General features: G+C 37.1%; 1 protein-coding gene across 1 annotated transcript in view; it reads left to right on the top strand.

Moving 5' to 3' along the window:
* The window catches only part of ME1 (malic enzyme 1), a 224,001-nt gene extending 203,650 nt beyond the window's left edge, over window positions 1–20,351 (top strand). Inside the window, exons 10-14 of the mRNA XM_050788178.1 lie at window positions 2,668–2,773; window positions 4,128–4,270; window positions 7,592–7,765; window positions 15,277–15,375; window positions 19,796–20,351. Of these exons, the coding sequence (XP_050644135.1) occupies window positions 2,668–2,773; window positions 4,128–4,270; window positions 7,592–7,765; window positions 15,277–15,375; window positions 19,796–19,966 (693 nt within the window). The 3' untranslated portion in view covers window positions 19,967–20,351. The remainder of the gene's footprint in view (window positions 1–2,667; window positions 2,774–4,127; window positions 4,271–7,591; window positions 7,766–15,276; window positions 15,376–19,795) is intronic.
* The last annotated feature ends 2,765 nt before the right edge of the window (window positions 20,352–23,116 follow it).

Below are 23,116 nucleotides of genomic sequence, written 5' to 3'. Positions count from 1 at the left end.
AAGAGAGAGAGAAAAGACGCATCATAGAATTTGGGATTTCTGAGGTAAGAGGTGCCCACATGCACTTTGCCAAAAGAAGGCAAAAAGATTTCAGCAAGGGATTCTGAAAAGGGAGAATAAAGGGAAAAGACATCTCATCTCCATACCAACTGAAGTTATTGGCATAAAGAATATGTATTCCAAATCAGATTTTGAAAAATAGAGAAAAATAAGCCATTAGTCTAGAAAATAGAAGTCCAAAGGTACAGGGAGTTGCCTCAGTATTACCGGATTTAGAAAAGGTTGTCACATTCCAGTAGTTTCTTTAAACTATATCATCAAATTAATTTTGAAAATGATAGAGAACACACTTGGGAGACCTTTTGTGTGTGTGTCTTGATTCTTCTGTTTTGCCAAGTAAGACCTTCAGTATTGCTAGTATTACCATTTCATGATTCCTGGCCTGTTTTCAGCATTCTTTCAGCATTTGTAAGTCATACCAGGAATCAAGCCTTTGAAGGTGTTGCCGTGGGTAATTTATGCTTCTTAGTAGATGGAATGTCTTCTGGCTAAGTTCTGGCTTCAGTGTCTAGGAGCTGCCAGTGCGTATACTATGATTAATAAAGATGTTTATGATTAAGCATGTATCTTTTTCTTTTCATATATATTCATCTGTCTTCTTTATTATTTGTTTCCCATTCTAGGCAATTTAAATAGTTTTCATTATATCTCAGTTTGTCAGCCAAAAAATCTGTGACTTCCAATTTATCTTATTCTATAGCTTTTCTTCTTTAGACTCATTATTGTATACTTTTTTGAAAACGTAGCACATAACCTTTTAAAAATGCATGTGGTAGGGATATCATAGACCATTTAGTACACTGATTCTCAAAACTGGCTAATCATTTCTTTTTTTTATTTTTATTTTCTGAGACGGAGTCTCACTCTGTCACCTTGGCTGGAGTGCAGTGGCGTGATCTCCGCCCACTGCAAGCTCCACCTCCCAGGTTCACGCCATTCTCCTGCCTCAGCCTCCTGAGTAGCTGGGACTGCAGGCGCCTGCCACCACACCCAGCTAATTTTTTGTATTTTTTTAGTAGAGACAGGGTTTCATCATGTTAGCCAGGATGGTCTCAATCTCCTGAGCTCATGATCTGCCCGTCTTAGTCTCCCAAAGTGCTGGGATTACAGGCGTGAACCACCGCACCTGGCCTACAGCAGACTTTTAATAGGAGAAAATATACCAAAACTTTAAGTGCTGGAATTATGATTTTTTTCTTCTTCACAAAAATTGTAATTGCAACAACAACTAGCATCGAGCTCTTATTATAAACCAGGTACAGTCCTGAGTGTTTTACATGTATTACATTTCATTTACACCACAAACAACCTGATGAGGTAGAAATTCTTATTATCCTTATTTACAGATGAGGAGACAAGCACAAAGAGGTTCATATGTTGCAAATTTTTTTATAATTCAGTATATTGCTTTTAAAAACAGAGCCTGGCATGGTGACTCACGCCTATAATCCTAGTGACTCAGGAGGCTGAAGCGAAAAGATCACTCCTGAGGCCAGGAGTTCGAGACAAGCCTGGGCAATATAGCAAGACCCCCATCTCTTTAAAAAAATGATAAATTAGCCAAGCATGGTGGTGCATACCTATAGTTCCAGCTACTAGAGAGGCTTAGGTGGGAGGATCCCTTGACCCCAGGAGTTCAAGGCTACAGTGACCTCTGATCCACGGCACTCCAACTTGAGTGACAAAGTGAGACCTCATCTCAAACAAACAAACAAAAAACAGAAATAAAATGATAATAAACCTTTAAGCAAGAAAATTGTACCATCTTCATTATTAACAACTTGCAAAAACTATGACATACTATTTGTTAAGTTTTTGCCCAGGATGATTCTGTGCTATATTGAAAAGGCTTTGAGTTCCAGTACAATCTCTTGCCTTGAGCAAGTCCCTTAAAGCCTCTGAATCTGTTTCCACATATGTAAAATGACTATGCTTATACTTGTCCTGCTTCTCAGAATTGTTGAGGGGATCAAATGAAATATGTGAAAACAATTTGTAAGTCATCAAGTACCATATAAAATTAGGCAGTAATTTATTATGTAGTCAGATCTTTAAAATTTGCAGCCAGAATATTATAATTAGATGTTTACTAGATAACACATGGCATATTCATAATTGGAACATTAAAAACAAAAAAATAGAAAACAAATACTGAGAATATCTAACATTGACATAAATATGGCTTCAAATTCTTTTCTGAGTCAGTGGCATAAATCGGTAGTGCTACAGCTGAAGCCAACTCAAGATTCTGAGACCTGCTATAAAACACAATGTGTGGCAAACAATATTCTCTCAATGATATTTTGCATTGCCATTTGTTAATGCTAGTTCTCACATATCTGTAAAATTAGGGTTTTTAATATCAGTTAAATGAAGGACTTTGTTTTGTTCACTGTTACATCTCCATTGCCTAGAACATTGATATATAAATATTTGTTGAAAGAATGAATGAAATAACATTCTGACAATTGAAGAGACTTTAAGAATAGCTGTAACACATCATACATAAAAATGTTAAGCACAAATATTTGTAATATATATACTGAAATTTCTTTGACTCGCACATGTTTGACAGATTCTTAATTTTTTCTCACTTGCTTTACTTAGGGACGTGCTTCCTTAACACAAGAGAAAGAGAAGTTTGCCCACGAACATGAAGAAATGAAGAACCTAGAAGCCATTGTTCAAGAAATAAAACCAACTGCCCTCATAGGTAAACTTTTTCTCCTCCCCTTCCCCCCCACCCCTTATTTTGACTTGATTGGTTTTATTTACTACCAATTTTTGAGGTATAATTTAGTCTTTTTGAAATTCTACCCCTTTGAATTCAAAAAACTACACATTCGCTCCAGCGACAGTACCCTGTAGAGACCTAGATTTTTCACTTTAGTCCTGTCTTCTTTCTCTTACTGATCTGAGCTGAAGTGTGTGGCCCCCTCCTCTAACTGTCAGCCTGCTAATACCTGGCGCATTCAGCACTTTTCTAGGCTTGATTACTCCAGATAGACAGGGGTTCTCAAATAAGAGGGATTTTTGCCCTGCAGGAAACATTTGGCAATGTCTGGAAGCTCTTAGTTGTCTTAACTAGGGTCGCGGGGTTGGAAGGGGAGTAAAGGGAGGGGCTATTGACATCTAGCCGATAGAGGCGGTGGAAGGATTCTACTAAATATCCTGCAGTGCACTGCACAGCCCCTGTGACAAGGAATTATCCAGCCTAAAATGTTAATACTGCTGAGGTTGAGAAACTCTGAGGTAGATAAGACCCTCTTGGAAGACAGGGATCACATCTGACAAATCTTTATATTCCTTATAGCACTTAATACCGTACTTACACATTGCATGTGCACTGCAAGACTTTAAAGTGGTTTTAAAAAACTCAAAGGAATTTATGAATCTTTATGTTGTGCGTATATAATTTTGATTTTTACCTTGTATTATACTCCATTCCAACAAGCTCTTGTGAAACAGATGACAATGTTGAAAATAATGATGATAACTATAATAAAACAAGTACTTATTCCATGACAGGAGTTTTACTAAGTGTTTAATATTGTTTTTACAAAATATATTCTGTCAATAATCTTATTGTTTTTCATTTCCATTATGCTAATTGCTTTATTCTTCTGTTAAAGTTATTTCAATCGGTGGTACTTTACTTTTGCCATTGAATCAGATGGTTGTCTTAAGTGATAGCATTAGTTTATAAAACTTAATTGCTTTATAGCCTGACAGACTGAAAGGTACTCATAGAATTGCTTATAAAGAAAGTATACATATTGGATACAAATTTCCAAGTGATTGGTCACTAACTCAATGTATTATAGGAGCCAAATCTTATCTTTAATTTTTAATAGGTATTTGTCGATTTGTGACCCTAAGGATTGTAAGGATTGTTGGCATTAACAAACGTGCCTCTTTTTGTCACTATAATACAAATAGTCTATACAGCATTTTGTTTAGGATCTATTAGAAAATGACATGACAGATATCATTGATTTGGGGCATGGTCTTCTTGTGTGAATTAACCAATGATAGTGTTAATTACCAGCTTCATTTTTCTTCATTAGGAGTTGCTGCAATTGGTGGTGCATTCTCAGAACAAATTCTGAAAGATATGGCTGCCTTCAATGAACGGCCTATTATTTTTGCTTTGAGTAATCCAACTAGCAAAGCAGAATGTTCTGCAGAGCAGTGCTACAGAATAACCAAGGTAAAGTAAAACTATAACTGATACTTGAATAATCACATTTTTATTCATTATAGGGAGGCCTAGGATATCTCAGGTGCTTACTGTTTAAGTTTAAAAATTATACAAGAAAAGCACACAGATCAGAGGGATAAGAACTATTTCCTTTTCTAGAATGTTGTATATATCCTCTTCTTCAACAAAATAAAATACATATTTTAATGTTTTACTGATAATTTTCCATAAATGATTTGGAAATATCTAAGATTTACACATAAAAGTTAAATAGAAAGGAAGATACTTGTTTCTAGAGGCTTATTAAAATAGCTTTTAACTAGCTATTCCCAAACACTGAAGTGTACAATGTAAAACCACAACCTTATTTTTGCTTTGCTAAATCCTGGGTTTGGGTTTTGGTACTATGGGTGGAACATTTGGGCAACTATCTTGACATGCAGCCAGATTGGGATAGGCGTCCTCAATGCTTCAGTATTTTACTGTGATTTATTTTATACCATGTTTGTACTAATATATATTTGGCTGATATGCTGAAAGGAGCCTTTTTCCCTTAAAAGACTTTAAAATATCATTACAACAAAATAGAGGTTGAGTCATATCTATCTAAAATGTTTATTTTGGAAATAAATCCAAAATGAACTAGAGAGGTAAACATGAAAGCTATGTCACTCTGCACTAACTGGAACTTAATGGCTCTATTTTAATCATATATCCTTAAATGCTCAATACTAGAATTAATGATTTTTTTTTTTTGCAAGGAGCCACTCCATTATGTATCTCTCTTATTTGGGATGGCATCAATGTTCTCACTAATTTTAATTTTTATCTCATCTCTAGATTGGGGAATTTGCCCCACATTATTCAGTAGTCCTTAAATCCTTAAAGGAAAAAAAAAAAAGTCCTTTGAGCAACAACGAAATTTTAGCATCATGCCTTGCACATATGTGGCATATAATAAACAAGTATTTAATTATTTTGTCTTAATATCTCTCAACAGGCCTCAAGGGTTAAGAGACTTATCTATAATACACATAAACAAAATTAGCCAAATTTATGTAGTTGTGTTTTAAACTTTGAATGTGTCTGATATAAATGTAGGCTTCAAGTCTTTCTTATCATCTTGCCTAATAGTCTATGTTTTTCTACATAAACCGTTGAAAATTATTTTGAGGATGAAAATTTAGACACTGGTTTGGCTAAAGGATTAGAGAAAAAGGAAAGGTCTGCCTGTTGCTGGATGTGAGTTTCTGCTACTGCAGGCACAGGTGAAGATAGGAAAGGTTAAATTACAATATACAAAAAGACTATTGAACCATAAAAATACAGTCCGAAAATGGTATGGGGAGATTTCCTTCACTATGTTAATAACATATATATGAGAATATTTAGCTAGCTACAGTACTATCATTTATTTAATGACATTTCTCCTTAAAATATGGTGATTATAGAAAGGCAGGAAGAGTGGGAGTGAAGGAGGAGGGGGAGATATATAATGTTACAGGCCTCTTTCTCAAATATAATTTTCTGAAACCTTTATATATGAAGTAATAATTTAGCTACATTAGAAAGTTGTTTATAACAAAATGTTCTATCTGCTAAAGAGCTTAAGGTATCAGATTTGTCTGAAAACAAAACCGAATTCTGTGCAAAACATAAGTGTCTTATAAACAGCTAGATGAGAATTTCTGTTTTTCTGCCTTCATCTATTTTCATCTTTTTATATCTCAAAGAAGGTTGAATTTTTATGTTATACAACTTTAAGAACAACTAAAAGGTATATTATGACATTTGCTAAAAACAGTTTAATATTAATATCATTATTTAGACTCTAGATCCAAGAGATATGAAAGTTAAAACCCATTGTGTCATCATTTAAACTATGCCTTGGGGATTTGATGCTTTAGACTTTTCAAATAGATTTCTTAGACTGTGACGCTTTATTTTTTGAGGGTTTCCGATTCCTACTTTGAAGCCTAAATACTCTCAACTAGATATCCACTCTCACCATCACAGACAAATATTGTTTTCATTAGCAATATGAAATGCGGCACCTAACAGGCCCTTAGTTAATGACTTTTTTTTTTTTTTTTTTTTTTTTTGAGATGGAGTCTCACTCTGTCACCCAGGCTGGAGTGCAATGGCATGATCTCGGCTCACTGCAGCCTCTGCCTCCCAGGTTCAAGCGATTCTCCTGTCTCACCCTCCTGAGTAGCTGGGATTACAGGCGCTCACCATCACATCCCACTAATTTTTGTATTTTTAGTAGAAATGGGGTTTCTTCATGTTGGCCAGGCTGGTCTCCAACTCCTGACTTCAAGTGATCTGCCCTCCTTGGCCTCCCAAAGTGCTGGGATTACAGGCATGAGCCACCACGCCCGTCCAAGTTAATGCCTTTTTAAAGCAAGCAATAAATGAGATTCTTCAAAACAATTATGACAAAATATTAATACTAGGCAAAATGAAGACAATTGTTGAAAAATACTGATAACTTAATCTTCCTCTTCCTTGCCAATTTTACTCCTGCCAATGAGTTTGTTTCCTATGTGATTCTCCACATAACTCTTTATTTTATTTTATTTTTTGAGCTGGAGTCTTGCTTTGTTGCCCAGGCTGGAGTGCAGTGGTGTGAGTTCACTGCAACCTCTGCCTCCTGAGTTCAAGCGATTCTCCTGCCTCAGCCTCTCGAGGAGCTGGGCTTACAGGCACCCACCACCACTCCCCAGCTACTTTTTGTGTTTTTGGTAGAGATGGAGTTTCACCATGTTGGCCAGGCTGGTCTCAAACTCCTGACTTCAAGTGATCTGTCCCTGTCGGCCTCCCAAAGTGCTGGGATTACAGGCATGAGCCACTGTGCCCAGCCCACACAACTCTTTACAATATAGAAATATGTATGATTTTCCCAGTTTTTATTTTGGAAATGTGTTGATTCCTAAACCCCAACCTAAAATATCATCATTTTCAATACTTAAATATTAGCCCATCATTTTTTATCTTCAGATGTCTATCATTGGAAGCCTATATAAAAATGGTTGATGAGCCTATGGGTTGAACCACTGCAGAGAATAGAGTGATAGTCTTAGGGCATACTGTACTTTGCATGCTCCTCCTGGATGTAAAGAGTAAGACAGAGAATAGTAATAATCACCCATTCCAGAACTGGTTGTACAACATCACAAAAGCTTGTCCAGACTTATTAGCAAGTTAATAAAAAACTAGACTTCTTTCTAAGTAGTTCTAATTTAGGCTATGGGATAGTTCTGTTATGATACATTTGTTTTAAAATATTCTGCTTCTTTTAAAAGTGAGTTGTATGTGTCTTTGTTGTAGGGACGTGCAATTTTTGCCAGTGGCAGTCCTTTTGATCCAGTCACTCTTCCAAATGGACAGACCCTATATCCTGGCCAAGGCAACAATTCCTATGTGTTCCCTGGAGTTGCTCTTGGTGTTGTGGCGTGTGGATTGAGGCACATCACAGATAAGATTTTCCTCACTACTGCTGAGGTATTGTAAAATCCTCTAAGTTTACCAAGGGTTTAAAATACCAAGTGTGCTCAGCCTAGGTTGTCTAATGTTTTATTTATCTAGCATCTCAGCTTACTCTCTGAAAGAAGTAAAGCCTGAAGAAGAGGAAATCTTTCCCAGTGGATAATAAGGGGTGGGTAGCATGTTCATACTGACTCACAAACGAAAGGTTCTTCTTCAGTAGACATTAGAAAAATTGTGTTTTTGATTTCTTAAGAGGAACATTTTTGTGTCTTCACACATCAGATCAAGTTCTGTGACAGTGATGAGACAATTAAAAATGTTTCCAGGGCTGGATGTGGTGGCTCATGCCCATAATCCCAGCACTCTGGGAGGCTGAGGCAGGTGGATTACTTGAGCCCAGGAGTTCTAGGCCAGCTTGGCCAACATGGTGAAACTTCATCTCTACTAAAAATACAAACATTAGCTGGGCGTGGTGGTGCATGCCTGTGATCCCCCGACTCAAGAGGCTGAGGCAGGGGAACTGCTTGAACCCAGGAGGCAGAGGTTGCAGTGAGCTGAGATCACGCTACTGCACTGCATCCTGGGCTACAGAGCTAGACTGTTACCTAAAAAAAGCAGAAAAAAGAATTGTTTCCAAATGATGATTAAGTGGTAAATATTTCCCTGTTGAGAAATATACAGTGCTTAATAATGAATGGCATTTTGAAGGTTTAAAGTGGAAGTCTGATATGGTATAGTGAACATGTTTATCACTCAGGGTTCAGTACAGGAAACAGAAACCACCCTAGTATTTAAGCAGAAGTTAAATCAAAATAGGAAATTAGTTGTTTATAAAATCATTAAAAGAATAGGAGAAGTGAGCTGTATCTGGGCCTTGAGGAAAGATTCTCAGAACATCACAAAGCAGGCCCACTGGGGAATCTTGTACTGTCACGAACTGTGAAAGATCTGAGATTTTACTCTACTTGCAAGCTAACAAGTTAGCCACAATTTCATAGATATTGACAGAAGACATGAAACTTTTAGGTCAGAGACAAAGGACTTTGATACTTCCTGGCACAAGAGATATCATGAGCTGTATGTTCCTATCAGCTTCCCTCCCCATCCCAAGCCTCAGCAGGATGATACAGTGATTGGGCATATATTTGTAATCATGAGCTTTTGGTAATCAGAATGTTCATCAGGTTGATATATTTTCAGATTTGAACAGGTTACCATTTGTGGATGAGAAACTTGAGTGAATTTTTTCTCTTACGATTAAACCTTTGCAGCTGAACTGATCCAAAGAACTTGATTGATATTCAAATATTTTTATCCTGCAAATATTTTTTCCATTGTGAAGAGGAACCCCAAGAATGTAGACAAAGATTCTTATGTTACTGATGTGATCTAAAGGAACATAATATTGGTGGCTAGCGCCTGGCGTCATTCTATGAGAACAGATGCTTGGAAGCAACAATGTTCTCCTGTCGTTTTCTTCACTGTATTAAAAAGCGTTCCAGCTGATGTCTCAGGTTTTCTTTAACTCAGAAAATCTTGTTAAACATAAATGGATGTCTAATTACTAAGAGAGCCTGTAAAAGTTTTTGCATTAAGGAAAATGTAATCATTGTCTTTTAGAATAGCCACATCAGAGTTTTGGTTACTTGTAGTAGTCAGTGTTTTCTTTCCTAAATAACTCTAGCACCCTCTAGTGACAAATTCCATGAAAAATATTTTCAATTTACTCGCCAAGAAAAGTAATAATCACTACCCAAAAACAGTTTGAAGGAAAAAAAAAAATGTGGTGTTGTCAACATACCACATCACTAATTCTTATCATAGCTAGTGATCTCTCTGGCTGTATCTTTTGGCCTTTCTATGGTTTTCTCTTAGGCTTCAACACAATGTTCTGTTTTTATATCATCTCAATTATGTCCCCACTCATTATTTTCTTTGTCTCCTTTTCATCTCCCTCTTAAGAGGTTTTTTTCTAGCATGCATTTTTTGTTACCAGTTTTTTCTTCTCTTTTTCTTATGCTTTCGAAGATCTCATTCATTCATTTATTTCTATTATCTTCATTCTAGTAGTGGCCAAACCTGTGTATCTCTATTGTCATCTTTTTCCATATCTCCAGTTGCCTGTTGGGTAATTCCACAGACACGCCCTACTGTGTCCTTAAACACAACATTATGAAAGCCCTACTTATCTTTCCTCACTCCCAGCATTCACATTTTTATTAGTGATACCCCCTTTCCAAGCAGGCAGCAAAGCTTAGAAGCTTGACATTCTTTTCATTCTCCCTCATCCCATAGCCTTCAAACACACCATGCATATGTATGCCTGTGTAACTGCTTTATCTCTTATCCTGCCTGGAAAGACCTGAGAATTATTGTCCAATGAGCTAAGCTTGTCCTTTATGGTGCTGCTTAAATCCCACCACATCCTGGGATCTTTTTGTGACAAGTCTAGCTCATTTTGATCTTTCTCCTTAGTCATGGCTGTCTTTATTACACACTTTGACATTTAATTTTATTTCTGGTTATGATACACTCGTGAGAGCTTCCTATTGTAAAAGATTAGGTGTTGCCTTTATAACTAAATTGTAGATTATCTTTTTTTTTTTTTCTTTTGAGATGGAGTCTTGCTCTGTCACCAGGCTGGAGTGCAGTGGTGTGATCTTGGCCCACTGCAACCTCCAACTCCCTGGTTCAAGCAATTCTCCTGCCTCAGCCTCCCAAGTATCTGGGACTAAAGGCACATGCCACCACACCCAGCTAATGTTTGTATTTTTAGTAGAGACGGGGTTTCACCATGTTGGCCAGACTGGTCTCGATCTCTTGACCTTGTGATCTGCCCATCTTGGCCTCCCACAGTGCTGGGATTACAGGCATGAGCTACCGTGCCCGGCCTGTAGATTGTCTTTTTTGAAGACAGAGAGCCTTCCATATACTTCTTTTAAAACTTCAGTAACATCTAGCACAATGCTAGGCACAAAGCAGAAAATTAGTAAATACTTTCTGAATAGGATTAAATAGAACTACTCATGTATCTTAGCAAGAAGAATAAATACAATACCACAGACATTCACTACCAGATGGCCCCAAAAAGAAGAAAAGTACTTCTTGTCTAGATTATATTTTGTAGTTAACAAGAGTAATATGTAGGAGATATATCTGAATTTTTTGTTTTGCAACCACAAATTCAATAACTGTTAGAATTATTGTCAAAATACTAGTTGGATCTCTTATGGAACTGGGAATGTCATGGGTTAGTACCAATCTCAAAGAATATTTCTGGACATTTTTATATCATGAAGAGGTTTTTGGCTTTCCTGGCACTGTAGACAGTCTTCTGGACCTCTAGTGATCAGCCCTCCTCTCCCTGTGTGGTCTATAGTGTATCCTGGGAATAGACTCCTCACCTCCTGTTCATACCTGGGAGACAAATCTCAGCCTCCTATCTTCACACCACTCCTCCTGAATCATGGGCTGGTGTCTTCTCATCTGCCCTGCTCCCCTCCTTTCTGATATCTTCTCAGAGGACCCTTTAGATAATCATCATGGACAATAGTATCTAGAGGAACCTTTTCCTTGCTTAAGATAATTGGAAATCCAACTGCCATAACAGTTGGCAGTTGTCAAAACAAAATAGAGAGAGATTATTTTAAATTAGCCACAATGTCATTAGAGAGAGACAACCAAAGAACATCAAAGGCAGCAAAGTTTTTTAATAAATGATTTAATTAATGAGAGCCAGGCTAGGACTCTTGTATGCCCCCTCCTTTTCCCCCTAGAATCAATTCCTTACATTTAGTGCATCTCCCCATGGTCACCTGTTTGCTACTTGATTTTCTTCCACAATTCTTTGGCTCCTTCTTTGTTTGACAGTCACACATGGAGAGTAAGGATTCAGAATGATTCTTCTTTACTTGGCTATCCTGTGCCTGTCTTCAGTCTCTTTAGAATAACATTTGTGTGGCATCCTAGAGAAGAAACAATGACATTGAATGCCAGCAGTGTGCAGGTGGTTATGGGTGGAATACACATATTATGTCGTATAAATAGTTGAAACAACTTGAAGTTGATTCGTTATAGAACTTGCCCCCAAATCAAATAGCTAACAATCTATACACTGTAGAACCAGATCTGACACCAAAAGTTATTTTGCTTCCATTTGGCTATGTGGGCTGCCTATTAGTTCTGTTTTGAAACAAAATAACTGGCCAGGCATGGTGGCTCACGCCTGTAATCCCAGCACTTTGGAAGGCCGAGGCAGGTGGATCGCTTGAGCTCAGGAGTTTGAGACCAGCCTGGCCAACATGGTGAAACCCTGTCTCTGCTAAAAAATACACACACAAAAAAAAATAAATAAATAAAAAATAAAATTAGCTGGGCATGATGGCACACCCCTGTAGTCTCAGCTACTCAGGAGTCTGAGGCGGAGAATCACCCAAGCCCAGGGAGACGGAGGGTTGCAGTGAGCCAAAACCATGCCACTGCATTCCAGCCTAGGCAATCTGAGTGAGAGCCTGTTCCACATACATACATACATACGTAAAACAAAATAGCTAGGTTTCATTGAATACTTTTCTGACAGACACTGTGGTAAATTGTTTGCTGGCATTTATTTCATTTAATCCTTATGAATTAGGAACTATTATTAGTCCTATATTACTGATGATAAAACCTAGGCCTAAAAAGGTTAATTAATTTGCCCAAATGCAAACAGATAGTAATTGATGAAATTAGAATTCAAACATAAGTCTACCTCACACCAGAGCCTGAGCCTTCAACCACCATGCTCTGACATCTTTGTAACATTGTGCTATTCATTTTTTTCTATCCAATTAAATAACACTACCTGACACCCAGAAAAGTTGTTGCTTAACATCTAAGAAATTGTTATTTAAATCTGCCACATCTCCTTTGCAGAACAAGAATTAACAAAAATTTTTAAAAGTTTCAATTCAGTGGAGCAATTAATATAAAATGGTTTTATTTTGCCCCAGTCATTGTTTTAAATCATTCTCCACCAGCTCTCCCTCTTGTTTATCTTAGTGACATTTTGGTAAGAGCCCATAACTTTCAGTTCACTCATTCTTTTAATATTCTTTTAATTAAATACCTAACATATGCTAGGTATTATTCTGAGTGCTGGGAATATATCAGTGAACAATAATTAAACATCTGTGCAGTTCAAAATGTTATATCCAATTCAAATGTCCTGTGCTCTCCTTGCAGTAGGAGAGGCCTGCAGTAGCAGGTAGAGAAAACCCATCTGTTCTTTCACTCTCTCTCTGATGCTAGCACTTTGAGCAATTTGTGGGTAAATGTTTGGCTCGACGCTGAGAAACCTCCTCCCTCTTTTTGTTCAGGCCTACTTCTTAAATGTGTTGGAGACAAGAAGGAAGAGCATGGAAAAGGGCAAACATCTCTTTTATTAACTCAATTATTAACTCCTCTAATCCTCTCTTGCAAGGTCCAAATCTGGCCCTCTGATGTAGGATGTCTGGCTTCAGCTTAGCTTCCTTATACTTCTTTAGGTCTCCAGGGATGCAGGGGCCACCTCTGCTGTGGCCACTTGACCTTGGAAACTCATGTACCCATACCAGATCCACTGATGGGAATGCAGACAGCTTACAGCCACCCTGTCTGTCTGGCTCTCCCTTTCCCATTCTCTTCTCTGCTTAAGTACACATATCTATAACTGCTCAAGCTGAGTAGGGGAACACAATGCCCCCAAGTCTTTCCTTGAGGACACCATCAGCCTTTAAGAAGGAGTAGCATGCACCAAGAAGAGGGGAGGAAAAAGCCACTACATTACCCAGTAGGCCAAACCATGGTTCCAGCAAATTTCCCTGCCTCTCACCAGCTCAGTCTTCTGGAAGGGGATGGCTGTGGTTGTGGGGTTGGCACGGCTGATTCCACTTCTGAGCTAGATGGCAAGCCCCACTTATTTGGTGACTTCCTGATAGTGTGGAATAGTTAATGTCTCTTTGTCCTAAAATTTGGGACCCTCACCACTTCTAGGGCAAACATCCTATTAAAAAGGCAAGAAATTAATGAGTTAAATGATGAGTTTATTATAAAATTGTGGTCAACACCCTACAATTATATGTTATAATATTTTGTATAATATATAGAGCAATACTAATCAAACAAATAGTTATACTAGTAACTTTACCTCCCTCTCCCTTCCCCCATCTTACCTCTGCCTAATTGTCCCTGGTCAGAAGTCCTTAGTCACCGACAGGATTTAACTCCAAACTCCTTTTTTGGCTTTGATAATGCACCAGTCCTTATTTCTGTACCCAGACCCTCTGTTCCCCCAGGTCAGCACACTTGGGTGTGCTGAGTCCAGCTCACACACATCTCTGCCTTTGGTCTCTGGGGTTTTTTTTTTTTTTTTTTTTGGCTGGAATGCCTACCTGCTTTCTGTTTGTCTAACTCCAGGCTTTCTTGTAGGTTTGCCTTTCAAGCCACTGTGCACTATGAGGCCTTCCAGAACTGCTCTTCCTCGGGATTTCTTAGCACCCATATTTCACCTTTAGCCTAAGCCGTCTTCTCTTTCAGCGTTCTCTTTTTCTTCCCATACTCTGTTTCACTAAATTATACATCTCTCAAGGACAATAACACTTTTTTTTTAAGCTTCTCTGTAGTGTTATGCTTGTTCAGTTCATATATATTTGCTGATGGCAAAAAATAATATTTTGGAAATAATTTCATGATTTAAAAATCTAAAAGATATTAAGATATACTGAAAAATAAATATTTGATTATTTAAAATGTTACAAAAGAGGAAGGTTTCATACTCCCTCTCTGCAACCACATTTTCATGGAACAAAGGCCCAGGTATAAACTGTTTTAGATTTGCCCCCATCTAGAAATTTAATCAAAGTCTTAGAACTGGAGAGAACATCAGGGTTACTGAGTCTCCCTCTATGCCTCAGGTTTCAATACAAAATTTATCACTGTTTGATTTGGAACTAGGGAATGGTTTGGGGACAGCAAATATTGAGGCTAATTAGGTGATTTAGATAATCCAGAGTCTGTGTAAAATTAAAATCCTACTTGTAGTGAGACTCTGAACTAGCTTTCTCAGCCTTTTGCTCTACCTCCTGCACAAGAATATGACTCAGAGTTGGGAGTAATGGTATGCTCAACCTCGGATAGCTGTCCTCCTCTGCTTTTAAGAATCCATTTTCATTACTCTATCATCTGCCTCTTTCTTTCTTTTCTTTTCCCTTGTTCCCCTAATGTATCAGTTGGAAAGTATCTAGCATTTCATGGTACAATAGAAAAGGAAGTGGACTAAAAGGAAACCTAGATTCTATTCCCATCTTTTTCACCAATTGTGTGATCTCACACCTCTCTGGGCTTAGTTTCTTTGTTGATAGAAGTGGGGACGAAATTAGATAATCATATTAATGTAACTGGTTTTTGTATGGACCATTATATGTAACCATTTACTTAGTTATTTGCATACCTGCCACATTGTATCGTGTGAAGTATCAACACTTTCTTTCTTTCTTTTTTTTCATAAGGTTATAGCTCAGCAAGTGTCAGATAAACACTTGGAAGAGGGTCGGCTTTATCCTCCTTTGAATACCATTAGAGATGTTTCTCTGAAAATTGCAGAAAAGGTAAAACCACCCTTGTTCAAGCTTCATTATTTTTCCTTCCTTCTCTTGCTAAATATGCATTTTTAAACATTAAAAATCTGCTTCCTTGAAATGTATATCTGTATCACCTCACTATGTCAGAAGTCAGAGAAATGAGGCACACTGACACTGTAGAACTTAGGAGCTACATTTGCTCCTCAGAGAAGAATGGAAATATTGAGCTGAATAATTCATTTCCCTCTCTACCATTGTTTTTTCTTCTAAAATTTAAATAATTCATTAGGGGTTTCTGTCAGCCAGATTTCTCCCACTTCACCTTTTTAAAGTTATTCTTTTCTATATCACATTAGTCATAATTACCAAAATATTACAGATATGGTAGAGTAACATTTAGACCTTGAACCACCATCCATATCCATATCACTATGATATATGGCATCATAAATGACAGATCACAACTGATAATACTGGGTGTAAGGCAAAATAAAGAGGGCAAAGAACTTGAAAGCCGTTGGGGTGGCAGATGAGCTGCTGAAGGAGTTTGCCAAGAAGAACCCAAAGACAGAGAAATTTTCTGTAACTAAACTGGAAGATAAGTGAACTTTTTTTTTTTACAGTGTAATTGTATTAGTTTTCTTGGGCTGGGAAACTACATACCACTGTTATGTAGTAACTATTTTTAAGTATTTAAGCCACAGACTGTGAGGCTTAAACAACAGAAAACTGTTTTCTCATAATTCTGGGAGCTGGAAGTCTAAGAAAAAGATGTCCGCAGGTTTGGTTTCCTCTGAGGCCTCCCTCCTTGGCCGGCAGATGGCTGCCCTCTTTCTGTGTCCCCGTGTGGCCTTTTCTCTGTGTGTGTACACCCTTGTGTGTCCAAATTTCCCCTTCTCATAAGGACACCTGTCAAACTAGATTATAGACCATTCTAATGGTCTCATTTTAACTTAATAGTCTCCTTAAAGGTCCTATTTCTAAATACACTCACATTCTGAGGTACTAGTGGTTAGGGCTTCAACAATGAATTTGGGGTGGGGGGAACACAATTTAGCCATGACAGTAGTTATATGATTAAATTGGTGTTTCTCTACCTCAGTGTTGTGGACATTTTGGGTCAGTAAGTGTCGTGGGGCTGTCCTGGGCATTGTACAGTCTTTAGCAGCATTCCTGGCCTCTGCCCACTAGATGTCAGTAGCATCTGCTCAGTTGTATCAACCAAAGCTGTTTCCAGACATTGCCAGGCATCCCCTTGGGGGCCAGATTGCTCACAATTGAAAATCACTAGCTTAAGCTATTAGCAAGTTATCTGAACAACACCATTTAAGAGTCACATATCATTATTTATCTTGTTGACTGAAGGTAGAGTCTTAGAAAAAGAAGTAATTCTCCAAAAACCTTTACATAATAATGTGCTTGGTTATCTATTTATGAAAAAGTATGTTCATATATTCTACTAATATGTATCTGCTAGTTTTTAAGTAGTTTAAATTATTAATATACTGAATAGCATATCATCATTTTAAGTTCATTTTAGAGATTTAAATGCAAAGGAGTTAGCTTATGATTTTAGCTTATGATTTTAGTTAGCAAGGGACAGCAAGGGAGTGCCAAAAGATTCAGATATCACACCTAGAGTAATGGAAGAATACAGAGTGCATACACAGAAACTGGGAAATTAGAACAAAGAACCAACCAACTTCAGAGAGGAAGATATGTAAGTGGACTGCAAGTTTGAGGTATCAATGGCACATTCAAATGTACCATTTTATCAAGTAGATAGAAATGACTGAAACTTAAAGAGAGGCTAGATAAAAGACGTGGGCATCTTCTGCATGTGGTAACTGGTGAATGTCTAGGAATGGATGGAGTTGCCAAGAAAGCAAGTATGGAAAGGAAAGAAAAATGAGGATAGAATATAGTTTATTATTCTGTCTAGAAGACAGAAGAAAGATGCCAGTTCAGAAGAGAAGTGGTCAGGATTTTAAGAAGAGACTCCAAACTGAGCATGTCAAGAATTAGGAAAGAGACAACTTCAGAATGGGAGTGGAAATTGTGACCAACACAGCCAAATCCTGGAGAGAAAAACTGATGCAGACTTTTATTTGGTACTTAACAAGTTATCAGAGACTTTTACAAAAGAAATTTCAAGATGTAGAAGAGGTTCGGAAGTCAGAGAATTAGGAAAGCAATAAAAGACAAGCCACTCTGTCAGAGAGTTTGGCATTGACAGGACAGAGAAAGTGAAGATTTCACTGAGAGACGGGGTTATTTCTATTGTATATCTGGGAGCAGAAAGAGGAGATGAATTTCCACATAGTCTATGTCAGTAATGAAACAATGTGTTTTATTATAAAATTAACATAGCCATCTTAAACAGGCCCAAGGGATCTTTTTGGGGTGATGAAAATATTCTAAAACTGAATGTGGTGATATGGTTGCACAGCTCAGTAAATGTACAAAAATAATTTAGTTGTACACTTAAAATGCTTGAATTTTGAGTGAATTATATCTCAACAAGTCTGTTTAAAAAGTAATAATACCACATTATAGGCACTTTGGAAAACAAATAGAGAAAAGGAAAATAATCAATATCCTATTTTTCTAATATAAGCATTAGTTTTTCCTGTGTTTTGTGTCTTTCATTTGTTTATTTTCTAACATTATTATAATTATAAAGTAAGTATACATATTGTTTCCTGCTTTTTCATAGACATTTCATAATACAGCACAGTATTCATAACCTTAATTGTTCATAAATGCATAGTTTTACATTGAGATGAGATACTTAATCATTCTAATATTTTTTGAAATCAGACTTATCAAAATAAGTCAGTCATATAAATATTATTTTAAGAACTGGTGTGAATTAAACTGGGCATGGTGGCTCATAACTGTAATCCCAGCACTTCGGGAGGCCAAGGCAGGTGGATCACCTCAGGTCAGGACTTTGAGACCAGCCTGGCCAACATGGCAAAACTCCTTCTCTTCTAAAAAAGTACAAAAATTAGCCGGGTGTAGTGGTGGGAGCCTGTTATCCCAACTACTTGGGAGGCTGAGGCAGGAGAATTGCTTGGTTTTTGTTTTGGTTTTGGTTTGTTTTGTTTTTGAGATGGAGTTTCACTCTTGTTGCCCAGGCTAGAGTACAATGGTGTGATCTTGGCTCACGGCAAACTCTGCCTCCTGGGTTCAAGTTATTCTCCTGCCTCAGTCTCCCGAGTAGCTGGAGTTACAGGCGTGCACCACCATGCCTGACTAATTTTGTATTTTTAGTAGAGATGGGGTTTCTCCATGTTGGTCAGGCTGGTCTTGAACTTCTGACCTCAGGTGATCCACCTACCTCGGCCTCCCAAAGTGCTGGGATTACAGGCATGAGCCACTGCGCCCAGCCGGAGAATCGCTTGAACCCGGGAGAAGGAGGTTGCAGTGAGTTGAGATCATGCCACTGCACTCCAACCTGGGTGACAGAGTAAGACTCTATCTCAAAAACAAACAAACAAAAACTGGCGTGAATTAAATAGTTATATATGAAGCGATTAATTTTGATGAGGAGAATCCATTTAAGAAAGTAGGGAAAGAGAAGATGTATGAAGGTACTGAGGAGATAGTTTGAGTTGGTCAAAAGGGAAATTAAGGTCATTTTCTCTGAGTAGTTGACATTTTCTCCTGCGATGTGATGTGATGATGTGATTCTCCAGTGAGTGATGAGAGTCAAATGGAAACTTGAAGACGTGGGAAGGTTTAGAATTGCTTTTTGGGAACCACGAGAGGAAGTTTTAAGAAAAGAGAGAAAAAAGTATAATGTGCAGACTAGAAAAAAAATATAGCACCACAAAAAGTTTACTGTATGGTTCTAGGATGCACAGCCACAAAAGGAGAAAGCCAGCTCTGAGGGGTCCCCAAACAAGGGACTAGAATTATGCATGAAACACAGGACATGATGACAAGAGATTCTGTGACACTGGCAAAGAGTGCTGATCCTGACTGTGGTGTCCAGATGATTAGCTGAGCAGGATCACGAGACCCTGGGGTACAGGAAGAGATTTTGTAGGAGGCTGTGGTCAGAATAAGCATTCTTGAAAATTAAAGGTTCAAGTTTAGCAGGACTATTTAGATGTTTATTTCAAGTTAATTGTCAGTTAGGTCATGACAATACTTTGAACACTGGCTTCTCTGAGAAATCCAGATGTGATAGTATTTGAATTAGTCTCACCTATTCACACTTTCTTTAGTTGCTGGTGTCATTTTTCTATCTCACTATATGATTTATAATTGCATTTTCATCTTACATCTTCATTGCTTATATGTGCTTTTATTATAAAGCACTTAATGTTTTTGCAAACATAAGACATAGTGTTTTTGAAATGGATAAAAACTTCCACTCACATGGGCTCACCATTATCTCTATTTATTAAAATAATTAATATTCTTTTCTTATATCTAGATTGTGAAAGACGCATACCAAGAAAAGACAGCCACAGTTTATCCCGAACCTCAAAACAAAGAAGCATTTGTCCGCTCCCAGATGTATAGTACTGATTATGACCAGATTCTACCTGATTGTTATTCTTGGCCTGAAGAGGTCCAGAAAATACAGACCAAAGTTGATCAGTAGGATAATAGCAAACATTTCTAACTCTATTAATGAGGTCTTTAAACCTTTCATAATTTTTAAAGGTTGGAATCTTTTATAATGACTCATAAAATGCTTAGGTTAAGATTTTATTTTAACAGTCTAAAAATTGATAGAAGAATAACAATATAAATTGGGATAAACATCACATGAGACAATTTTGCTTCACTTTGCCTTCTGGTTATTTATGGTTTCTATCTGAATTATTCTGCCTACGTTCTCTTTAAAAGCTATTGTACCTACTACTGAGATACTCATCGTTTTTATACAAGAAGCTAATGGGAAGACCAAAATTAGTAATAAATTGATATAACCAACATTAAAACCCATAATTATTTTGTTGACCATTTTGTTAAAATCTACTTTTCAAAAAAAAAAAAAAAAGGTAGAAATGAATCTAGGCATAGGCGAACTTTTGCTAAGCAGAAATAACACTACTTTGTTGCCTAGAGAAAGATAACTTCTCAGGTATTTTTATTCCAGTCCTAGATCATATATGTTCTTTTGTGCAACCGGATTTTAACACTTCTAAGAAAGAGAAAGATCACTGCTGTTTACAATGCCTTGTACAGCCTTAGATTTTAATATTCTTTTGTCATTGTTACATCTCATAGAGTAAAGCTCTTATTACCTTGATCCTGAGTCAGAAATCCCACCTGAAAGCACCTTTTTTTCCCCTTGATCAAGCACCATACTGTTGCTACAGGGACTTTGTGGACTGTGGCCCCTGTCCAGAGGTTGGCACCTTCAGTTCAGCACAGCCTGAACAGTGAGAAGGTCTGAAAGGAGAGTATATAGTTAAGATCCTTGAGAAAGGGCTGCCTGAGGAACTGACCTCTTAAAGATCTCAGGAGTCAGACAATTTAGGTTCCTACTGGAGTTACCTGCCAGAATGGCCTCTTAATTAACTCAGGTAACTAAGAACTAACTGTGTTATAATCATCTCACTTTTCCCTGAATTTGGAGAAAGTATTATAATTAAGTTCCCAGTATCAGAAATTGTCCTTACATAAGATTAAAATATCTTGATGACCAATACCATTCTATGAGAAAGAGTAGTTATATGCCCAGACTGTATTAATTCACTTCAGAAACTAATGTTTGAAGTAATGGAAAAAATTTTAAGTTATAAAACTAAGGTGCAATGACATTTGCTATTTATTTGTAGAATTATTTGAAGAATTTTGTTTTTGAAGTAATGCTTTAAGGAGTATAAGATGTTCAAGATAAATTATACTATAAAATGATTTTATTGAAAGTTGAAGGTTACACATATTGTTTTAGGTATGAGCAGAAGAGGTTAAGGTATTTCTAAAGGTAACTTATAGTCAAGAGTTTCCTCAAAATAGTTATTTGGAGAAGAATCAGAATGTTTATGTATTTCTTGTCTGTTTCTATGTTGTCTTATAGCTCTGACTAAATGTGTTTACCTATGCAAAAGATTTATTAAAGCATAGAAAAGGTGAATGAATAAAATATAAAATAATTGTCCTTTTTTCTTAAAATGTTACATTGTAATGCTGGGTCTTGGGGTCATATGATTATGTATGATGAATTTCTTAAATATTCTAATAACTGCTAATTTCAGTAGGAACATCATTCATTCAAAACTTAGGTGGTTGGGCACGGTGGCTCACGCCTGTAATCCTAGCACTTTGGGAGTGTGAGACGAGCAGATCACCTGAGGTCAGGAGTTCAAGACTAGCCTGGCCAACATAGTGAAACCCTGTCTCTACTAAAAACTACAAAAATTAGCTGGGCTTGATGGCTCATGTCTGTAATCCAGCTACTTGGGAGGCTGAGGCATGAGAATCGCTTGAACTGGACATTGCAGTCAACCAAGATTGTGCCACTGCACTCCAGCCTGGGGGACGGAGTAACCCTCTGTCTCAGGAAGAAAAAAAACAAAAACAAAAACAAAACAAACAAACAAACAAACAAAAATATGTAATCACGTATTCTGAATACTGTGATATGTGAGCCACTTCCTTGTCCTCAGGGAAAGATAATGAAATAAGCATTAGATAGTTACTTACTAGGTGTCAAGTATCCCACATACATTATTTTAATGTAGTCCCCTCACTTTCCTTATGAAGTTGATATTTTAAGTAACTGGTCAAGTCCACAGAACTAATAAATGAAGAAAGTAAGCTTTATATCCATGTTCATCTTTCTTTATAGTTTGTTCTCCTTTCCCTAGGCTACAGTCTAGAACAGCACTGTCCCATGTGTAATTTTAAATTTTGTAGTAGCTTCATTAAAAAAAGACACAGGTGGAATTCATGGTAATAATATATTTTGTTTAAACCAATATATCCAAAATATTATCACTTCAACATGTAATCGACATAAAATTATTAAGATAGTTTATTTTGTTCATACTGTCTTCAACATCCAGCACGTATTTTACACTTACATTTTAATTCAGTTCAGACTAGCCACAGGTTTTAGTAGCTACATCTGGCGAGTGACACCGTATTGGACAGTGCAGGTTTAGAAGAGACAGTTATATACCAATAGCTGTAAGACTGCATCTCCATGAGAGAAGTGAAGTAGAAGTCTAAGGAAAATGTTTACTCAAAAATATTTTGGTAAATAATGCCTCAATAAAGTAGATAAAAAACTAATTTGTGCCAGCCTGTCTTCATAAGCCAGCCATGCATATTACGAAGGGAGCACAGCCCCAGAACAAGAAAATTATTTAACAATTTTTTATAGAACGCTCACTTTGCTATTAACCAAAGAAATGTAAAATACTACTGGAGCACACATGGAACAAATAAATTATATAGTGAGAAGGAGATGTCAGGGAAGAGGATATGATAACATTAATGTTAATAAAATTAGACAAAAAGAAAAATGGAAAAAGACAGATAACTTTATCACAAAAACAGAATATCTAAAGAATTAAATGTACATTCTAAATGTAAAAAATAAAATATCTGAAATTAAGAATTCATCAGACAGATGGCTTAACGCTGACTAGAGGTCATAGAGGAAAGGATTAATGACCTCAAAGGCAGGTCGTTAGAAATTACCTACATTTTTTTAACTTTTATCTTAGGTTTGGACTTACATGCAAAGGTCATTATATAGGTAAACTTGTGTCATGGGGGGTTTGTTGTATGGATT

The sequence above is a fragment of the Macaca thibetana genome, chromosome 4, assembly GCF_024542745.1.
Source record: "Macaca thibetana thibetana isolate TM-01 chromosome 4, ASM2454274v1, whole genome shotgun sequence".
NCBI classification, from domain to species: Eukaryota; Metazoa; Chordata; class Mammalia; order Primates; family Cercopithecidae; genus Macaca; species Macaca thibetana.
This window is presented reverse-complemented; position numbering and strand designations above follow the sequence as displayed.